The sequence below is a fragment of the Lutzomyia longipalpis genome, chromosome 3 (genome assembly GCF_024334085.1).
Source record: "Lutzomyia longipalpis isolate SR_M1_2022 chromosome 3, ASM2433408v1".
In the NCBI taxonomy this organism is placed as follows: domain Eukaryota; kingdom Metazoa; phylum Arthropoda; class Insecta; order Diptera; family Psychodidae; genus Lutzomyia; species Lutzomyia longipalpis.
This window is the reverse complement of record NC_074709.1, coordinates 13113409-13134472: the sequence shown is the minus strand read 5'-3', so window position 1 is coordinate 13134472 and position 21064 is coordinate 13113409. Positions and strand designations below refer to the sequence as shown.

Sequence of the window (21064 nt, the reverse complement as noted above, 5' to 3'; positions counted from 1 at the left end):
TTTTGATACTCTCACACTTCTAACACTCTTCTCATGGCTTCCGAGTGACTTTTTTCTCCTTTCTCTCTCTCTCTCGAGAATTACATAAAAATGATGAAGAAGGTGTACAAGGAAAGATCATTGCGTGGAATCTAAATGAAGTGATTGTTAAATTGAATTAGATGAAGTTACGTTGTTGGCTGGCTACATGAGACGTTCTTTTATTCATCTTCCGCATTTGAATGTCTTCATTTTTTTTTTCTTCGTCGTCACCTGTATGTACCAACATTTAATTGAATATGATGTGTCTGGGTGTTGTATAAATGGTGATGACCATGAGTGACAACATCGTCCCATGTTTGTTGGGAAGACCCGTAATTCGTATGAAGAGATGATAATTAATGAGATTAGCAGTCGTCACATTTGGGCACTTACCTGACCACTTGGCCACTCTTCGCGTTCATAATGAGCGGCAAAATGCCATAATCCGTTGCTCGCAAGACCACCTAAATTGAGGCCTATGCTATATGCTAAGAAGAAAGCCTCTAAATATGCTCAAATTTCACTCAATGTGGGAGTTCTCACCTTTGTCGTGCGGCTGAAAGATAGAAAATCTCTCAAAGAAAATGAGAGATGCCTATCTCAGAGAACTTCGAAGACATTCACGTCACATAAATTTTACATCATCTGCAATGAAGCATAAAGTGTGCCGTCTTGATATGCAAATGCGGATGAATTTGTTGTGTATAGAAAGTGATCTCTCATTGCATAATAGCCATAAAATCAAAATAAACAAAGCCAGAAGCATTATTATGTAGACATATCTATGTAAAATTTAACACATTCCTGTGTTTTGTTTTCTTTCAGTTTCTACAAATAAAACCTCCTGAAGCATAATTAGTACTACATAAATTATAATATCGTATTCACTTTTCTTTAATACTTTGTTAAGAAATTATGACGTTATTCTTTGCGTTTTTTTAAGTATAAATTTTTGTTGATTTCATACAAAACTCCTTTAAAATTAATTCACTGGAAACTTAAAAAAAGACCTTTGATAGTCCCTGAAATTAAAATCGCATAGAATGACAGAGACACACCTTCAGAATTATTTCTTAGCTGTACCGAGAGAAGGTTAAGAAAATCAAATATTTATTTCCTCAATAAAAATCAATTTTTATTTCTTTTTCTAAAATTTATGTCGTCATTTGCTGTGTAAGATGTTCATTATTGCATGTGATTGATGTTGAAACATTTTCGCCACATAAGAATCTTCTATACGAAGGAGGAACCACCATGGTATCTAATAAAAATCCACAACTGCGCAACAAAAGAATTGTGAAATTGAGGAAAAAACAGCTAGAACATCTTTCACCTTCTTGGCTATATTCTCACTCTGTGTGTGACTCCTAAATAAGATGAGAATATATCACTCGTATCGCGATGACTTCAGGTGGAGGTGACGGTCAAAGACCTCATCAATCCATCGCTTCTTATTTCACTTTTTTTTCTTATACCTACACTTCACGCGGCTTCTGCACAAACACCGAATTTCTCTTCTTCGTATCGCGCCAAAATTAAAAAAAAAAATAGAACGTTTAATTTTTTTTCTCTTCTCTCGCTCTCGTTATTGTTCCACATGGTTGATTTCTATTTATATACATACAACAACTATTGCGTTGATGAATCTCATGGTGCGGTGCGGAGTCACGAAAATTCTGTCAAACCCGCGCCTTCCGCCTTCATTTAGTGAGCTAAAGGAGAAAAAAAAATCTGCACATTGCCAGCCTCGGTTAGTTCTACAAGGAATCGCAATCGGATGTCGGTGGCAATAAAGGAGATCTTGCTGATTGATTGATTGACGGCTGATTCTTGAGATACAAATCGCCTCGTGGGTACAAGAGTCCTGTTATTATTGATTGAGTATCTTGCAGAGAGAGTTGCGTACAGTTGTGGTCGTGCTAAAGGTAGCACAAAGTTAAGAAAAAAATCTTTTAGAGAATTTATCGTAATTTTTGGTTGATTAAAAGAATATTTCTTAAAAGGAAAAAAAATTAAATGATATAAGACTCGATAATTTTTGGATCATCGAGTTAAAAATGTATTTTTTAAAAGCATTAGATTCATTTACTGATCAAGAATACGTAAACCTATTTGTAATTGACTGGTTGCATTTTATGTCTCTACACACCCGAGGTGAGGGCTTTATTTGAATTATTTAAGTTTATTTGCCACTTTTACGACCACCACTGTTACGCATTCTCCCGCGTTGAGAGATCCATCAAATACAAACGGGATTTCAGGTGTGTTACTGCAACACTAAACGACTTTGCACTGTCCCAGAGACGTAGTGTAGATGAAGAAGCGTGATCATTAATAGGGTTTATTACCTTCTTCTTTGCAATATTCATACGACACTCTCGCGCAAGTCTGTTGCCGCGCGTGAATGATTCGAAATGGGTCTACGCGCAGCAGGATGGATGAAAAATCATTCAATGTCCCACGAGGGCATTTTGCAGCTAAACCATATTCTCATGCGAACAACCAAAAGGCATCGCATAAATCACAATTCGACATGCTGGCTGGGGATCTTCGGCATTTGCGATGAAGGGGTGGGATTCTCGTGACTCTCACTGATGACGGTGGATCACGTCCGCGGGCAAATGGCAACGGGAAAGTGTGCTCATCATTTATCGAAGTGGCTAAGCTGGCTAAATAGCTATGCTGCTTTAGCTTCTCCTGGTGGTGTGGAGAGTGCGAGTGTCCACATACACTGAGAGTGACACCTTCCAGTTCTTAACGGATTTCGCACCGTTTTCGCGCAGGTTGTCTGGCCACTCTTATTCCATCCTCACCCAGAGAGAGACACGTGGTGGCATCTTATGTTTAACCGCCAGCACAAAAACAGTTCTATCGATCATCCTTTCTCACCCATTTCCCACCTGACCAGGCACAGCGCAGCATAGAATCAATTGACAGCCCCGCAGAATTCGCTTCTTATGCTGCAATTTCAGCGATTTGTACATGTTAATGGGCTTTCAGTAGCATTAGACATTGATAGAATTTTTTTTTAAATATGTGTTACGTTCCTTCGTCGCTACTTCCTCATTAAATGCATTTTCTTTATTTTTTTTTTACCCATATGATTGATTGGAATTGATTTATGAGCAGTGAGAAGTGGGTCTATGGTGCTGTGTAGAGAATATTTTTATCAAAAATGTCTAATGGAAAAAACTGGTCAAGATTCGAATTTTTCTAATGAACTGCTTTACTTAAGTATGCAGTCATGCTATCAACATGGAATGAGAGAAATAAAAGAATTTGACGAATTCATCAATAAGAAAAATTCATTTTGGAAGGAAAACTGTTAGATTGAAGCTCTAAAAGCCAAGGGGCGAATTACTAGAATGAATTCCAGGGTACCTAATACAAATATTCGTCTATTTTATGGTTTTGGGGTGTACTGTGGCAATCAGCAATGCAGGAGGTGCAATAAAACTTTGCAATTTTAATTATTAACTAAACTTTTTAATGTAAAAATCCTCCCATTCTTTGGCCCTTTTTTACGACCATTTCTGTATTTTATGTCCCTTTTTTCGGTTTTTTTGTTACTTCAATTCTACATTTTGGTTTTCAATTTTCTTTTGATGCTGAAGAGATCCCAAAGCTTCAGCAACATAAACACTTTGAATTACGAGCTTTTTTATAGCTTCAATTTCCGACTTTCAAGAGAACATTCTGCGAGAGATATCATTCTCTCGATCTTCCTTGATTTCTTTTCTTTTTAATCTTTTCCTCTAAAGTTGTGCGAATTAAATGAGACTTCCTTTTAGCATCTTCAAACATATCTTTTGCATTTATTCGCATCTTGATGAACGACGTGAGGGCACATTAAAAGAAATTTATTTTGTTTGAAAAAAAAAGTTGCGAATTCGGGAGTTTTTTGCAATTTATGCGACTTAATTAGTTTTCTTGTGAAATAAATCGATGTTTAATGACGGCCATCCATTCAAGAATTCCACACGCACGGAGATGTGAGATGAAATATGGCTGTGAGATATGCAAATGATGCATTATTTGCAAATACAGAGGGTCACAAAAGTGAACAAGAACAAAATTGAAAGAAAGAAGATTGCTCTTTGGCTTTCCTTTCGGGGCTTTTCACATAATGTGTGCGGCACATGGAATTAAAAGGGAGATAAATTCGATCATAAACATTATCTACGACAGAGATCAACCAATTCAATAGACAGGAACAAGTTGATGTGTATGTGGGGCTAAAAGAGTCGCGAAAGTGAGAAAAAATGATCTTGATCTTGCATCTTATGAGCATTGGAAGATCATTGATCATTTTATTGAACAAAATGTTCCCTCCGCATTGAGTCCAATCACTCAACATTTTTCTTCTTCGGCATGCAGACGATTTTTTTTCAACTTCATTGAAGAAGATAAAACATTATTGATAATAATAAAATAAACCTTCATGGTGGGATGGGGAAAAAAAAGCCATGAGTCATGAGGAAATATATTTTCAAGAGCACGAGCTATTTGCAAGTTTTCAATCCCGCGCGCCATAAATGTTGATTTAAGAGGAATGATTGGCGATACCGAAGATCTTTTCAATTTCAACAATGAAACGCGCTTATTTATTAAACAATCGTGATCAATTTGCTGAAGAATTGAGCATTTAGATTTCATTATTTCTTCTTCGTTTTTTTTTTCTTCTTTTGAATGATTCATTACTGATTTTCACTTTCCTTCTTTCAGGTGCTCATAAAGTTCACTGTTCGGAGGAATTGATGCGCGTTGAGATCTCCATGCCGTCAGCGGAACAAATGCAGAATCCTCAGATCTACCTCGATGGCATGAAGGGCTACCCAGATCCACGGTGTCAGCCTCAGGTTACGGAATCCCTTGCGGAATTTCACCTCTCCCTCACGGACATCTACGAATGCGGGGTCACGAGGATTGTTAATAAAATCACGGGCAAGAAGGTCTTCTACCACAGGATCATCATTGAAGGGAAAGGTGGGAAGGAAATAGTCAGTGTGAAATGCATCACAACAGGTCCAGTGTACAATGTTACATCCCGGGGGCATGGAATTGTACGAAGGGATACCCTTCCAGCTGGCTTTCAGGAACCAGAGTAAGTCTAAAAAAAATACTTTAAGCTCTTGAAGAAATTTATTTTCGAATTAAAAAAAAAATGAAAATCTTTCACACCTGTAGAGACCTCGAGATCACAACGATGGTGATTGAGAGGGCACCTGAGCCAATTTTGGGTGTTGGCGTTCGACAGGGTGAAGAATTGGTGTCGGGAGAGCTGAATGTGAGTCCTGGGACACCGCTAAAAATGGAAATCTACCTGGATAAGGCATCAGCGCCAGTTTATGGACTAGGAGTTACCTACATGCAAGTTACTGATACGAGAACGCAAGAGGAGACGATCATCTTCAACGGGTAAATTTTAAATTAAATAAGGGAGCTTATTCTGACAAAAATATTTTCTTTTCTATCTATTTCGTCTTACAAGGGATTTTGTAAGATTTGGCATTCCCACAAAAATTTCTTTTTCATTCTTTTATAGTAACACATACACAAACCTCCGAAATTAGAACACGAAAACAGATGTCGCTGTTAAAATTTAAGTTTTATCAAACGAAGTGAAACCGAAGATAGACGAAGTGAAATAAGTTTATGTAAATAAAGAAAAAGAGGTTAAAATTAAGTGAATTTATCAACACAAAACAATCGATTATTCTGGAATTTTGGTAATATTTTATGTTTCCCCGCATATTGCTATTTCTTTTTTTACAAAGTAAAATAAAAGGAAGTTTTTTTCGTTTTTATTCTAGATTTCGGTGAAAAAATTTGTTATAAATTAAAATCATCTGGAGCTTCCGGGAAGGATATACCCGGACTACTCCTAGGCAGAATGAATACAGGGGCACTCGTTTCGGATTCTGACGTCTGTTTGCGGAAATTTAAATTCTTCGAGCCAAATTCAGAGCCTCCTGAAATAAAGTTCTTTTTCATACTCTAACAATTTGATTTTAATTGTTTGGTAAATGTCCTTTAATGCATGTGAAGATACGGCATATACCTCATGTTCATCCACTAAATCCAATAAATCATCAATTGGCAGTGAAACGGAATATATAAATGAAACGGAAATATCTCTAGAAGGTAATTACGTTTATTGCCGTAAATGACGAAAAATGGTCAATTTTTTTCCACATAATTCACATTATTTTTGTGTTAAAAAAAACCTAAAACAATTCTAAACACTCAGATTCATGTAGAATAATCGTCAAAGTAGTCAATTGCTGCCAACAATGACGATGAATCATGTTTCTATAGACACAAAACTCGCAAAAAGATTGAAAAAGCACCTCAGCAGGTCCTTATAAAACATATGATTTTGTAAGATTTTCTTACAAGTTATAAGAAAAAATTCGGCCGGAATACCAAAACCTTTTCTTTTCTATTATAGCAAAAATGTTTCTCGCGACGTGGTCTAAAAGTTGAACTGTGAAACTTTTTAGATCTTACAAATTTATAAGTTTTTTTTGTGAGAATGCCAAAAAACCTTATAACTCACGAATTGTAAGAAAAGAAAAGAAAATATTTTTGCCAGAATTAGCTCCAAGAATCATTCTTTCTTCATTTATCGCACAACACTGTATAGATTTTTTTTGGTAAAATAAGAATTTCCGTGGTCCGTTTAAAATTCTCTCCTCTACCTCATTCAAATTAATTCCCCACAATATCATTAATCTTTGCGAAGATAAAAGAAAGGAAAAAAAAACTAATTGGTATTGATTTCTTTCAATCGCCAGATGTTCTGTGGATCCATACCTCTTTGAGAATTTTATCACAGATGATGGAGATTTCCTCACTGCAAAATTCAGAGCTTTCAAATTCCCCGAAACGACATTTGTGCAATTCCGCGGCACTGTTAATGTCTGCCTCGATAAATGCCAAGGAGTAAGTATTTTTGGGATCACACCCTTTTCTTCTCAAAGGCACACACAAGAAATTTTTGACTAAAAATTAATTTCTTTCGCAGATTCCATGCAGTAACGGACAGATTGGCTATGGACGACGGAAACGAGAGATTCCACTGCAGGCTGACCCGAACAAAGTGTACGAAATCTCAATGGCTACATTTATTAAAGTTAATTATGAGAAGGGAGTGGATCAAGGTGAGTTATTTGGAATTTCCCGATGAAGATCTTTGCTAATCTCGTGCTCTTTGTGTGTAGCCACGGTTGATGAACTGGAGACAAAGTTGAAGCAGCTGAAAATTGCAAATCAAAAGCTGGCACGAAATAGCCGTGGAAGCATACAGGAAGTGGACAATTCCAAGCTGAACTACCGATCAGACGGAGAGTCCGCCACAGTGGAGGAGACGACACTCATTAAGGTTCAACAGGGTTCTGGGAATGTGGCCACATTGTCCATTTTTGCCATCCTGGTCAGTTTAGCTAGTTTCTTCCTGTAAAAAAAAATGAAACAGGGAAAACAAAGGCAGTTAAAGAAAAAAAAATCAAACATTACCGTGATACGCGCCACTAACGATTGTTAACGATTGACTCAAATGAACATTATTGTATTAAATGCTCCACTAATGCTTTTCGAATGATGTTTGTAAAAAAAAAAAAAGACGTTGTAGGAGAATTTGAATTAACCCCCCAACCTCCCCTTCTTTAATAGGTATTATTAATTAACGAATATAATTGATTATTCATATGCATTGTGATCTCCTAATTGAGAATGAAAATTTAGGACCTCATGACTATGAATGTCCAGTAATTAATTGAAAAGCAATTAACTAGTCTTCTAAGTGAAGGGATGATGAGAGAGAAAATGAGAAAGAAATGAATAAAAATTGAACAAATTGAGAAAATTTGTATTTTTCCTAATTTTATTTTTAAAATTTGAATAAAATAATTTCCCGCGTAAACCTTATTGTAAGATGTTAAATGAAGGAGCAACAGGTAATCTCTTAATTTAAGAGCTCTAAGAGGAATTTTGCGCGATTTTTTTTGTTGCGAATTTTGATCATTTTTCCCGCCGATGCCAATCAACGCAGCGGCGCTTTCTGAGATTGGAAAATTCAATTTTCTCACGAAATTTTGTTGAAAAATGCGGGAAAATAGCGGAAAATCTACCGTGTGAGTGAGACAGTAATACAATATGTTCAGATGATAAAATCCAGGTGAGATAGCAAGTATAGAATATTCATCTGTCTCACTTCCTCCTCAATCAACAGCGCTCGTAAGTTGCAGCGGAGATTTGTGAAACTAACTTCCCTGTCATTTCTGTGTGTGTGTTTTTTTGACTGCAAAAAATCGCAACAAATCGCGTGAAAATTCCGGAAAATCCCGTAAAAAAGCATGCACGAGTGGCAGTAGAGCGAGGGCCGGCTGTGAGGGACAATGCCAACACGGCAACGCGTGCGAATTAGTGGTGGAAATCTATTGTGGATTATTGTGGCTCCCGGATGGTGCGTGGCAGAAATGTAAGATGCGCCTTGTCCATCAATTCCTCATCGTGACTTTCGTCTCTGTCTGGGTGATTGTCACATATATTGTCTTCTGGCGACCGGAAACCGCCCCCGGGTACGCCCACACACGTGAAGAGGATTCCCAGTACAGTGAATTCCTTGAGAAAATCATTTTTCTGGAGAAGGAGGTGGAACGTCGAAATCAGGAGTACCAGCGGCTCCTTGTGAAGCTCCTCGTGCTCCTTGAGCAACGCTCCAATCAACTACAAGCAAATCAATCCCCAGAAGCTGCCGATGGTGGTACGTCGACGACTCCCACGGACGGCGTACGGGAGATACCCCTCGTGGATGATTCGCCACCCTTCTCCGGACCCGTTATTCCTGTAATTGTTTTTGCATGCAATCGCATCTCCATCAGCAACTGCTTAGACAATTTAATTCAGTACCGTCCCAACAAGAAGCAATTCCCCATCATTGTGTCACAGGTATGTTCTTCCAACATTTTATAAATCTCCCCTCTTGCGCCGGGAGAGTCAAAAAGATGCTAATCCTGATTGTTCCACCTATTCGCACATTCCTCCCGCTCTGATGAGTATTGTGGAATGATAGGTTTGCAGCCCATTTTCCCCCATAATCTCATGCTACAATCTCCCCAATAATAATTTTTCAGGCAGAAAAAAAAAGCTCAAACAGATCATGGTTGAAAAATTAGAAGCAGTCCCAAGCAGCTTTTATTAATAGGGTTGATTTAATATGTTTTTGGAATTCTTCTTTTATAATAAAATCCCTTGAAGACATAGAATTTTCATTTCTTTTCACAATATTTGAGTTTAAGAAAAATCGAAAGAAGTTTCGCGTTTTTGCCACTGCGCCTTCCGTTCTTCTTCAGTTTGCTAATCAAAAGTATTTTTTTAAGATACAAATGTCGTTAATTTTACTAATTTTGTTACAAAACAGTTTGCTCACGTTAATTATGACCCATTAAATGCAAATTTCGGTAAAATTTAGTCAAGAAATATATAAAAAATCAATTTACTTGCGCGAAATGGCATCACAGCGCCGCCGTGGTCAAAACGTGAAGCTATTTCTTTTAATTTTTTATCAAAAATCTCACGCATTTAAATTTCTTTTACAAAGAATCTCAATCGTTTTTTAACGAACATTAATTCGAGAAAAGTTTGTTAACTTTTACTCATTTCTTTAATAAGTTTGTAATTTTCTGCCCTTGTACTGTATAATTTCATTTTATCTTTTAGTGTGGTTTTTTCTCAAAGTCAATCTCAAGTTTTTCACGTGTCAATGAAGCTCATATGGATAAATGAGGGCGATGTATTTGGGGTTTATCACAAAACTTGAAGCTCTAGAATAGAGTAATAAAATATTTTTTTTTAAGAATAGATAAAGTTTTGAAGATATTTTACTCCGATATCGAATCGTTTTTTTTTTCACGATTCCACCCATAGATACTCTCAGAGCTTAATCACGTTCTACCGCGTGTTGCTATATTAATTTGAATGAAAAAATTATTAAATCTAATTCACGTAGGTAATATTAAATTATTATTCTCATCAAGTAATCAATATTTCCTGACAGGATTGCGATGATGAACCCACACGAAACGTGATTCAATCGTACAAACAGCAAGTTTCGCTAATTTCGCAGCCAGATCAATCGGACATTGTGGTACCGCCGAAAGATAAGAAATTCAAGGGATACTACAAAATTGCCCGACACTATGGTTGGGCACTCAATACAGTCTTTTCCCGTGGATATGATTACGTTATCATTGTTGAGGATGATCTGAATGTGGCTCCGGATTTCTACGAATACTTCCTTGCCACGTATCCACTACTGAAAAATGACTCATCACTGTGGTATGTATATATTTTTGGTTCAACACGTGTGGCGAGCAATTGATGAGATATTGTTGTACATACATATTTCAATTGATCAGTAATGGCGGGAAGAATTTAATTGATATCTGTCTATTTCTTGCCGGTGAAACAGGTGCGTGTCAGCGTGGAATGATAATGGGAAGGTGGGTTTAATTGATGAAGCTGCAGCATCACTACTCTATCGAACGGACTTCTTCCCCGGCCTAGGGTGGATGCTAACTAAAGAACTTTGGGGGGAGTTGTCCGTTAAATGGCCTAAAGCGTGAGTAAAAGAATTTAATCATTTACCTTTTTTTTTCCTATTAATTTTGTTGAATTAATTGTAATTATTTTTGTATGTTTGAAAATAGATTTTGGGATGATTGGATAAGACATCCAGAACAGAGGAAGGAGAGATCATGCATAAGGCCTGAAATATCTAGAACAAGAACTTTTGGAAAGATTGGCGTATCAAAGTAAGTTTATTTTGTTCTAAAAAAAAAATAATTTTTAAATATACTTTTTTGTTGAAAGAAAAATAGAATTGATTGCAAATTTTATTCAGTAGGGGAACGTGGCCCAAATCGGACCGCCGCCCAATTGCGACCGCCCCTTTTTCTCGTAAATGACGAAATATTATAAAATTAGTTTCACTACATTATGAAGATATTATAGTAAGATAATGTTAGCGCCTAAAATAAATTAATTTGGTACACAACAGGACGAATTAAAAATCAAAATTCATTTTCAGCACTTGGCCGACATTTTCTGATTTTAGAAACTAAGTTGATATGAGTTTTTTTCCCACTATTATGTCTCATATTATGCCGCGTTTCTGTAGTTTAGAGGGTCTAGTTTATTACTTGATTTACAATTTTTTGAAAGATTTTAGGTATTTTAAGTAATTAAGTGAAAATGTAATACATGCAGAATGGTCTAATTGCGACCCCCAAAATGTTTCAATTCGGACCGTCTATTTCCACCATTCACCACGGTAAAGCAGTCGCGCATGCGTGTAGTGGTGTGGAAGTGTCTCTCTCACACAGACCGCGCCGTGTTTTGATTTCGGGAAAATCAATATTTTTTCACGTTTATTGAAAGTTTTTTCGCAGTGAAAATGTTCCTACAACCAAAAGGGAAAGCAGAAAGTGTAATTTACGCATTCCTCAGAAGAATTTTCGTGGATTTTCTGCGAATTACGTCAGTGAGTGCGCAATTGTCGGTGTGTGTGAAAGTGTGTGTAGTCACCTCGAGGGCGAAATGTCAAAACAAATGTGGGGAAGAATGAAAATAAATTCTTGATTTTCCAGCTTTTCCGGGTAATTCATGGTGTTTTTCCTATTTATAGTAGTGATAAAAGTGATCTACTAGTGAAAAACCCACAAATTACGGCAAAAACAGGGGGTCGCAATTGGAACACTCGGGGGGTCGCAATTAGAACACCGTGGTGAAAAAGTGCAATTTTAGCAACTTTTTTTAATTCGATTATTACTCAGAACAGGTAAGAGATAGAATGTTTGCATCTATAGAACAAAGTTAGCCTATTAAATGACCTTTCCAATGGTACCAAACTTGGGAAGATTTAATTCATTTTAATATGACTTTTTTCAATCCTTCTGAAACAGAATTTAGGGGGTCGCAATTGGGCCACGTTCCCCTACAAATTATTTTCATGTTAATCGCACACGAGAGATTATTAAAATAAGTTTCCCAAGTCATTGTTTTGCACAGAAAAAAAGCATTTTATCTAATTTTCTACCGCACTGCCGTATACACAGCATTATATGCTCATTGTGTTTTGTTTTAATTAAATTACACACAATATTCACGCTCTAACAATTCATACTATCAACACCATTTTTTTTTGCTGTAATTAAAAGAGAATTAAAGAGGTCAAATATCACGAGCCACGTGGAACTTTAAAATTATCTTCTGAATAAATAAAAATAAAATAATTTTTACTTTCTTCATTTCAGTGGTTTGTTCTTTGAGAAACATCTGAAATACATAAAATTGAGTGAAAAGTTTGTTCCATTTACAAAGATGAACATGACTTATTTGCTAAAGGTAAATAAAACAATGTATACATAATGATTGAACACACGTTAAATGATAGAATTTGCTCTATTTGCTGAACTTCTTTGCAGGCAAACTATGACGCAACTTTCCTGAAGCACGTCTACGAGCTTCCTGTTGTGACCTACGAAGAGTTGAGACGTGGCATGGTTAACACGAAGGATCCCATACGTATTCAGTACAATACCAAAGATCAGTACAAGAAAACAACAAAAATGCTTGGATTGATGGACGATTTCAAGGTAAAGAGAGAATTTTCTTTTCCTTTTGACTTTCTTAACCCATCCTCACTTTTTGTATGATATATCATACGCAAAATTGGTAATTTTTGTTTAATTTTTATGACGCGAATTCGCAAAAATTTCCTTCCGGGTTAGTGTTTTCCACTTTTATAAACCCTTAACTCTTTATATTAATTTTCCTGGGTGTCAAAAACATAAAATAATATTATTTTTTGACAAAAATCTAAGTGTATCCAATTGCAATGTTGTCCGGGAACCAAAATGTGTGTATTTTAAGTGACAGTTCCCTTTTTCTCCGCAATATTTTGTGCAAAATCTCTTATTTATTAATAAAACTTTGTGAATTAAGCAAAATATCCGTCTCCGACCGCAAATTATTTAATTATTTTGCGCGATAAACATCTGCGTATGATATATCATACGTTGGTTGAATTGAGGTACTTTTTAGGTTATAGTGCGAGTTTATTTCTGTGAGGGAAGATCTAAGAGTTTGGGAATAAAAATATAAATTGCAGTGAGAAGAAATGTCAGGAAGTGCTAAATCAGATACATCGTAAGTATTAAGAAGTACCTAATGCCGGGAAATATAAAAATTATAGCGAAAATCTTGATTTTTGTAGGTCTGAGAACGAAGAAGGATAGTACATCCGGCTCTGTCCGGAGACTTGTCAGCATATTCACCAGAAGTCTCCGTCCTAGAGCTAACCATGCAACATGAGATTGTTATTTTACTTCCTGGCTACGCAACTGTTAGCGATGAGGACAACTGTGGGAACCACGACAAGTTCAGCTTCTATCTTCTTAGAGCTAGAACTCTACAAGAACGCGGTGAGTTGATTGTGAAACCCAAGGATTGGAGTTCTATTGGATCAATTAATTAATTCTGGTCCAAAATCTAGCCAGACTACTTAATTTCAACATAAATTATGTAATTTATGCATTTAAATAAATTAAAGTTTTTGTTTTAAGACTGAGAAAAAAAATAGATTTTTTCAACCCCCTTTCGTTAAACGTATGATATATCATACGGTGTCTACCGACGCCCCCATGGGGGCTAAAAATTTTATTTTCAGGAATTATATTTCTTTTAGGCTTATTAATCAAATTCTAGAAAATGAAGGTCCTACGTACAGAAGATCTATGACCTCGTTAGCATGGGTTAAAATTGAAATAAATATTTTTTCTGTGTTTTCTTTTAGAGTGGTGTCCCTAGGACTGGTTACCATGGAATAGTGTCATTTTTCTACAACAATCAACGTGTCTACTTGGCACCAAATAGAAATTGGAAGGGATATGATCTCTCATGGAGCTAACGGAACACTGAGAAAAATTTCCCCAAAGTGAATTTTTTCGTGAAACCGAAGCAAAGTCAAATTAGTAGGTTGATTTCATTTCTTCTTCAATGGAACTGAATTTATTAAAAAAAAAAAAAGAAAGAAGAACATTCCAAGTAAGTCAGATGGAAATATTTAATTTAAATTTAATATTAGTGAAATTATATATAAATATAAATATTATACATCAATCACGAGAAGACGTAAAAAGAGAAAACAATGAATTATGTGCTTCCCGTGAATGATGATTATAAATTGTCTATTTGATATTTATCTCGCGCTCTTAAAAAAAAATATTAGAGACCAACAATGATTGCCAATTTGTTCCTTAGTTAAATTTTTCTATAAACAAAATAACTCTAAAATTAAATAAAATAGTAATAAAGAAGATTTATAAATGAAGAAGTAGTAGCAGCTTTTTACAGGTTAACGTGAATTTCATACACATCTCACAATAAATCCTCTTCCGTAAAATTTTCGCTTAAAAAAAAAGGTTGTACGTACAATGCTCCTCATATAGACGTACTTGAATGTGTATTAAAATACATGAATTAGGTAATAGTGGGTGGCAAAGATATTAGAAGAGAAAAATAGATCAAAAATTCATCTCGAGGGCAAGAATTTATTAAAAAAGAAAAACTTTATCGAAAAAATGAAAATTAATCGTGTTTCTTTGTATTCTGAATGGTAATAGCTTCGTATAAAGGAATTTACTTGTTTTTGCATGGAAGACAACCTAATTTGAGGAAACAATCGAAAGGACAAACGTAATTTTGAAGATGAAAGATTATATTAAGGGAATTCGTCAAAGAGATTTGCCCAAACAATGATGTCACTATAATGTTATTTGTTTATTTTAATAAAATGAAACATTTAAGCCCATGTTTCATCGATGCTTTGAAAAAGAAGTCTTTATGCTGACAATGAGTCAGACAAGAGTTGAGGCCTAATATTTTAGGTGAAGAAATTATATTTTTATTTGAACTAAAATCATTTTTTTTTAATTTAACAGAATTGAGTTATAAATTTAATTAAGGAAAATTTTTTAAATTTATGGACAGGCTGAATAAAATGAAATGTAATTTCATTATAGAAGTTTTAGAATATTTAGAATTTTGAAAGGAGGCTATTCAGGCATATATGGATGTGTTTCTCTGATTCGAAGAAACAATTTTAATTTGGAGTTTCTTTTAGAGAATCATAAAAAAGAATAAGAATTTGTAAAAATAACATTTTCTGTTTGAATCACATAAAAAGCAAGCAATTGCGCGATTATTTCCCAATTAGTCCCTTTAAATGTTTCAAAACATTTACGTTAATGTTTTATAATGACAACCCGATCAAAGAAACATTAACAATAATGTTTTGAAACATTTTAACGGACAAAATGGCCAATAGTGAATATTTTTGCATGTTTTGTGTAATCTTTCTCGGCTTTTTTATGGAAGATTTTAAGTTTTTTTTTGACAATTTATTATTTTCTTTTGATTCCCTGAAAAAAACCCTTAAAAGCAACGCGGATCAAAATTGTTTTCTCTAATCAGAGCAAGACCTATTTATGCTAGAAGAGCTTTCTTTACATTTCTCTTGAACATTTTTGCCACCCACTGCTGGACAATGCGTCAGTTCTATCCATTCATTGCATTAATATTATGGATTCATTGACACTGTACGCAAAGACAAAACACGGGATTATGAGAACAATCTAACAATAGTATTTTTTGTATAGACAAAAAAAAACAAACAGAATTATGAATTTTGTGCAAAACAAGTGTGTAAAAGTGTGTGTGTGTGTTTTATTATTTTTTCTTCTTGTAAAACAAATAGGAAAAAAGAAAAACATTTAATATTAAGCATAATAATAAATTTAATCCCAAAATGTAATGTAATTTTTAAGGCAGAGCATGATGAGGAGATGTAACAGAAGCCACACTGGCTGTGATATACAATAAAATGGTAACAGAGTTGCAAGAAAAAAAATAGTTTGGGGATTTTATTATTTGCATAAAGAAAGTGCCGGCGCGTTAAGTTTTGGTTGTAGTACTCAGGAGTCGTCGTGATCGTCTATTTGTTCGCAGTCGATGTCACTCTGATCACTCTCATCCATCATCTTCGTGGTGGCCTTGAATGCGGTATCCGCTGAGGGTTGGATGGTGGCTTTGTCACCAATGAGATCACTGTGTGTGCCGAAAGCCCTCTCGAGATCAGCAATACCGGATGAGGAGGATGTCCCTGTGGAATCATTCGCCATGAGGACATTGAAGCGCTCATGGGGGCCGAAAGATCGTCCAACGGGGAAACTCTCGTGCACCTTGAGGAAGCTCCCTGATCCGGGTGGCCCAAAGAATTTCCCGGTCACTGGATGAGGGGCACTGAGGTAGGGTGCAGTGGCGCAGTGTGAGTCAAAGGCAGGATGCAAGTGAGGTGGGAGGATTTTTGCCGATGAATAGGGTGATGAGGGACGCTGCAGGAAGGCACCACGCGATGGGGGTCGTGACGCAACGGCACGTGCCGTCGGGGGAAGAGGTCGTGGCATTCCCGGCGGTGAAATGAGCGGAGGTGCATTGGGTAGGAGGACTGATTGCACAGGAGCTGGTGCACCGCCGCCCTGACTAAAGAGCCACAGACGATCCCCAACAACCATCGGACGGGCTAGGCCACCAATACCCAATTGGGCGTAGTAATGCGATGCCAGGGATTCCACGTCGGCTGTGTATTTTCTCTTCCACTTTGTGCGGCGATTTTGGAACCATATTTTTATCTATATAAAATGAAAGATAGTAAAATTTATGCTTTAATTAATAAATTCATGAAGTTATTTAAAGGAATTTTATTTATTTTCTAAATTTAGTTTGAGGATAAATTTCTGAAGAAAATTCTTGTTGGAAATTTGTTTTTTTTTTGTCTTAAAAAGCACGCACAAATTAGCAAAAACTAAATGTGATTAACACATTTTTCTGGAAATTAATCCAGTATTGCTCATTATTTTACAGAACTTTTTATGAAAATGGCATGAAAAATTTTTATTGTCATAAAAAATCAAATTGATTCGAGAAGGGAAAGATCTTTAGAACTCTTTAAACGAAATTTCAATAATTATGGTTTAGAATGAGCTTTACGGTACAGATTTTAAATCAGATATCGCGTAAATTGGACATATCCGGGTTGACAGAGATTCAAAGGAGTTTATTCATTTTAAATTCTTAAAAAAAACAAATTTTTTTCGAGAAAAAATCAAATTTTGTATTTTTAAAATCAAATTTATTTAATTCAAATAATCTTTTATCAATCATATAAAAATTGAAATATTAAAAGTTCTGTTCATAAAGAATCTTCTTCACCTTTTAAATTATATACTTTTCAATAGAAACTTCCTAATTTTTTTCTGATAAAATTGATTTTTCTTTCATTTATTCCTTAAAATTTCTAAGGATCTGCCTGATTACAAATTATAAAAAGAATCAGAGAAAGATTTTTTTTACAATTTCTAGAATTCTGTGTATGAATTTATTAAAAAATACTTCAGCTAAATTCCCAAATTTCTAATTTAAACGAAAAAATCCTAAGAAAATGCAAACCTGTGTTTCAGTTAGGTGTAACTGCTTCGCAAGGGCTGTTCTTTTGGCCACCGAAAGGTACTTTCCTCGCTCAAATTCCGCCTCCAGTGCTTTGATTTGGGATGCCGAGAAAGCTGTTCGGGGTCTCTTTTTGCGATCATCACTCCCATTAGTACCTGTGAAAAGGATAATTGATTTGTTTCCTCAATTCCACAGCGAGACAGACGTGCGCGTCTATTTTCGAACGAATGCCGCGCTTTTGTAATCGTTTCCTAATTGCCGTAATATCCATTGCTTAATTACTCCCAAACAACTCCCTCACACTCCGGCCCAAGAATGTTCTTCGTTACAAATTTCTCAAACACGACACTCAGGCTGACAGCCACAATCTTTTTTTGTTGTTCCTTGATGGAGAAAATGACGATCGTATGATTGATCTGTGAACGGAGATCTCTATTGAGGAGGAAATATTCAAAAATAGACGTTTTGAATATTTTTTTGGGGATTTTTTCTTACTTCTTGAGATTTTTTCTTTACTAAATTTTAATACAATTAGTTTTCTTTCCTTAAACTCGCGCACATGATCACCTAAGAATAATTAAAGATTTTCTTCTTTAATGATCTCAAACGATCAATTCTTAAGATCACTGCAAAATCACAAAATGATCCCAAAAAAAATCAAACACTTACAGCCACCCTCCTCAGAGGCTGCCTCACTTGTGCTATCCAGGATTTCTTCGGGGACACAGCAATTTGTATCCGGACTGAAGCACTTCTTCACTGAAATCACTTCACTCTGATGGAAATTGCACGGAGATCGACTGGAGTCAATGCGAGGCTTCAGCAAATTCTCAATGCTGAAGCTATTCACGCGTAAATTAGTCACTTTCCTACTCTCAATTGCGTCCATTGCGGAGGACTCTCATGTGAGGACTCTTATCTCGCGTGCTGTAGACTGATTTGTCGCGGAACCTTCCCGTTGCGGGGATCTATCTCATGTGTGTGTTTGAGAGAGAATTCCCGCCTCTCGGCTGGGAAGAGGCGGGACCCAAAAAACACTTCAAAGTTTCCCTCAGCGTCTAAGAAAATATTTATTTTCAGCCTTCGGGTGTGTGATCGTATTGGGTACACGGGGTGCCCTGAAGATTTCACTTTTAAGATCATTTTCATGGGCTGAGATTAAATAAACTCGACTGCTTAACCGATCGCGATGCTATAAGCAATCTGAAAAAAATCTTTTCCAAGAATATTGTAGGAAGTTATTCATATTTTTTAGCCTCTTATGAGTGATGAGCGTAAAAAAGAAAGATTTTAGGGTATCAAGCACCCACTAAAATTTCAGGAATTTCATGCTAACCCTTTGGAGGAAAGGGCTGTTTATCTTGCGAATATTTTGATATTTTTGGCGAATAATGCGGAGATCCGAAGATTTTCATTCAGATAAACACACATTGTCACCCCCAATCCATTGGGAAAATTGAAAATGTTTGATTTTTCCCAGGGGGTGAGTAACTATTGCATTCATTATGTAGCTGTTTGCGTTCATTCTTACGTTCTTACGTTCAATAATGACATTAGTTTTGGGATGCATGACATTAGTTTTGGGATGCATGACATTTTTTTAGGTACATAAGGCTTCCTCCTACGAATGTCTAATATGGTTGTAACGGTAAATTAGATGATTTTACATAGGCCTATGAAGATATTTTGGATTTATTACATTTTCTTACGGAGCTACGACATTAGTTTTTGGATGCATGACATTTTTTTTTTGGATGCATGACATTGGTTTTTGATCGTAAATTTTGCTATCTCGGTTCAACTTCGACCATAGTTAATCACCCCTTGATTTTTCCTACAAATTTTGTCCTTTTGACCAAAAACTGTTTTTCGAGTTTTCTGGCTCTTACGTTGGTTTTAGAGCGAAAAGAAATGAATTTTGGAATCACCCCCAATCCATTGGAAAAATGGAAAATTTTCGATTTTTCTTTCGATATATTTAGCGAATCATCCGAATCTTTGGCGAATGATCCAAAAATCCCAAGATTTTTTTTTCAGATAAACACCCCTTGTTTAGAGGTCAAAAGAACTTTATTTTCATTCTAAAAACTACATTAAAAAAAAATTTAAAAAAAAAGGAAAATATTCAAAGAAACGTTAAACATAAAACAAAAGAAATTTCAAACAGAAACAATTAGAGTTTGCAAAGAAACGTCAAACATTGAAAAATAATTGTGAAACGTTAAGAAATCATATCGTGTTAGAAATAGAAATATCTCTTTATTTCCCCCGCCAAAATTTCCTCCCAAATCCACCACTGTGTCTTTATATATGTGTACGCCTGCGGGGTAATTAAGGCACATTTAATAATCCAAATGCACAGTTTAATTGAGATGCAGCAATATTCGGTGGTCGTGTGCACTCCAATCATGGCGACGACATATTTGCTTAAAAGCGCAATGATTGCAAAATGGATTGGGTCAGTAATGAAAGCAGAAAGGTGTCTTGCATCGTCAATCTCTCTTGGTGGACGGTGTGTGTGTGCCAGGGTGATAAATTTGGAGGATATGTCGGGGTATGATTGCGTCAATATAGAAGAGATAATTATTTGATTATTTTCGACAATTAATTTGATCATTAATTAACATCACAGAGCACTTCTGGCACATTTGTCACCCAAAATCGGATGAGAGCCAAAGAGTTTTCGATGTGTGAAAGATTGTAAGAAAATAAAATTCTCTGAGGAATTTGTGAGTGTTAAAATATTGCTGCAAAGGATGATTTTTTTGTTGTTTTTAGGGCGAAGAACCTTTTTCTCGTCACTTAGGAGGAAGTTTTGCGTAATTTTCGCAACTACGAGACATTGTGGTGTGAATGAATGGGCCGAAATTAATTTTCCTTAAGTTTTCTTCTCTTTTTTTTGTGCAGTTAGTTCATTCAGCATGCACGAGATTGCGGAATAGATTTATCTCTCTGTAGGCAAGTTGAAGTTCTTTTGGGTTTTATTGCTCTGTGCGGGATGATGTTTAGGAGCTGTGAGGAATTTCTGGATCATTTAGCAAAATTCAGTGAATGAAGAAAAGTAATAAATTCCATTTTGGAGATTCCATATCGAGTCGTATAGTTTAGGAGATGACGAAGAATTATTGCCATAAGAAGGATGGAATATCAAGTGTTGGAGTTTAGATGACTTAATTTGTGTGGAAATTCAAGAATGATGAACGGGGTGACAATTTATTTGTCTCATCTAGCATTTATTTTAATTTGAAGCAGGAGGAAGAAAAAAAACGAAGAAGATGGCAAAAAAGGAGTTAAATCGTAAATCAAAGCAATTGGAAAGTTAGTAGAGTCCCTAATTAAGACTCTGCCTCTCTCTCTCTCTCTCTGTTCTCTATGGGTATTTAATTTTTCGATGCATCACATTAAAGCCACATGGTGTCTCACCACAGAGAATCCTCTTCCATGGCATCACCTCTACTCCAGAAATCCCTGA

At 35.8% G+C, this 21064-nt stretch overlaps 4 protein-coding genes across 5 annotated transcripts in view; 2 read left to right on the top strand and 2 right to left on the bottom strand.

Moving 5' to 3' along the window:
* The window catches only part of LOC129793203 (uncharacterized), a 37026-nt gene extending 29138 nt beyond the window's left edge, over positions 1-7888 (top strand). For both annotated transcript variants that reach the window (XM_055833020.1, XM_055833019.1), the window contains exons 2-6: positions 4747-5125; positions 5209-5439; positions 6819-6966; positions 7049-7184; positions 7245-7888. In XM_055833020.1, coding sequence (XP_055688995.1) covers positions 4747-5125; positions 5209-5439; positions 6819-6966; positions 7049-7184; positions 7245-7483 — 1133 coding nt within the window. In that variant the 3' untranslated portion in view covers positions 7484-7888. The remainder of the gene's footprint in view (positions 1-4746; positions 5126-5208; positions 5440-6818; positions 6967-7048; positions 7185-7244) is intronic.
* Positions 1-21064, bottom strand: part of LOC129793173 (uncharacterized) — a 1136769-nt gene that overhangs the window by 1107085 nt on the left and 8620 nt on the right. The gene's annotated exons all lie outside the window — the stretch shown is intronic.
* Positions 8249-15994, top strand: LOC129793200 (alpha-1,3-mannosyl-glycoprotein 2-beta-N-acetylglucosaminyltransferase). The gene is made up of 7 exons (XM_055833016.1): positions 8249-8973; positions 10082-10362; positions 10496-10645; positions 10734-10838; positions 12339-12429; positions 12510-12680; positions 13880-15994. Exons 1-7 carry the CDS (start codon positions 8509-8511, stop codon positions 13991-13993), a joined length of 1377 nt encoding a protein of 458 aa, XP_055688991.1. The 5' UTR covers positions 8249-8508; the 3' UTR covers positions 13994-15994.
* Positions 14104-18701, bottom strand: LOC129793211 (ventral anterior homeobox 2b). The gene is made up of 3 exons (XM_055833030.1): positions 18262-18701; positions 17593-17747; positions 14104-16775 (listed from the first exon to the last, which is right to left on the bottom strand). The coding sequence occupies exons 1-3, from the start codon at positions 18479-18481 to the stop codon at positions 16059-16061; spliced, it is 1092 nt and encodes a 363-aa protein (XP_055689005.1). The 5' UTR covers positions 18482-18701; the 3' UTR covers positions 14104-16058.

Coding starts and splice junctions, on each gene's coding strand:
- LOC129793211 (XM_055833030.1), bottom strand. CDS start 18,481: ATGGACGCAATTGAGAGTAGGAAAGTGACTAATTTACGCGTGAATAGC. Junction 17,748..18,261: donor AGCCTCTGAGGAGGGTGGCT/GTAAGTGTTTGA, acceptor TCCTTTTCACAG/GTACTAATGGGAGTGATGAT. Junction 16,776..17,592: donor TACACCTAACTGAAACACAG/GTTTGCATTTTC, acceptor CATTTTATATAG/ATAAAAATATGGTTCCAAAA.
- LOC129793200 (XM_055833016.1), top strand. CDS start 8,509: ATGCGCCTTGTCCATCAATTCCTCATCGTGACTTTCGTCTCTGTCTGG. Junction 10,839..12,338: donor GGAAAGATTGGCGTATCAAA/GTAAGTTTATTT, acceptor TCTTCATTTCAG/TGGTTTGTTCTTTGAGAAAC. Junction 12,430..12,509: donor ACATGACTTATTTGCTAAAG/GTAAATAAAACA, acceptor ACTTCTTTGCAG/GCAAACTATGACGCAACTTT.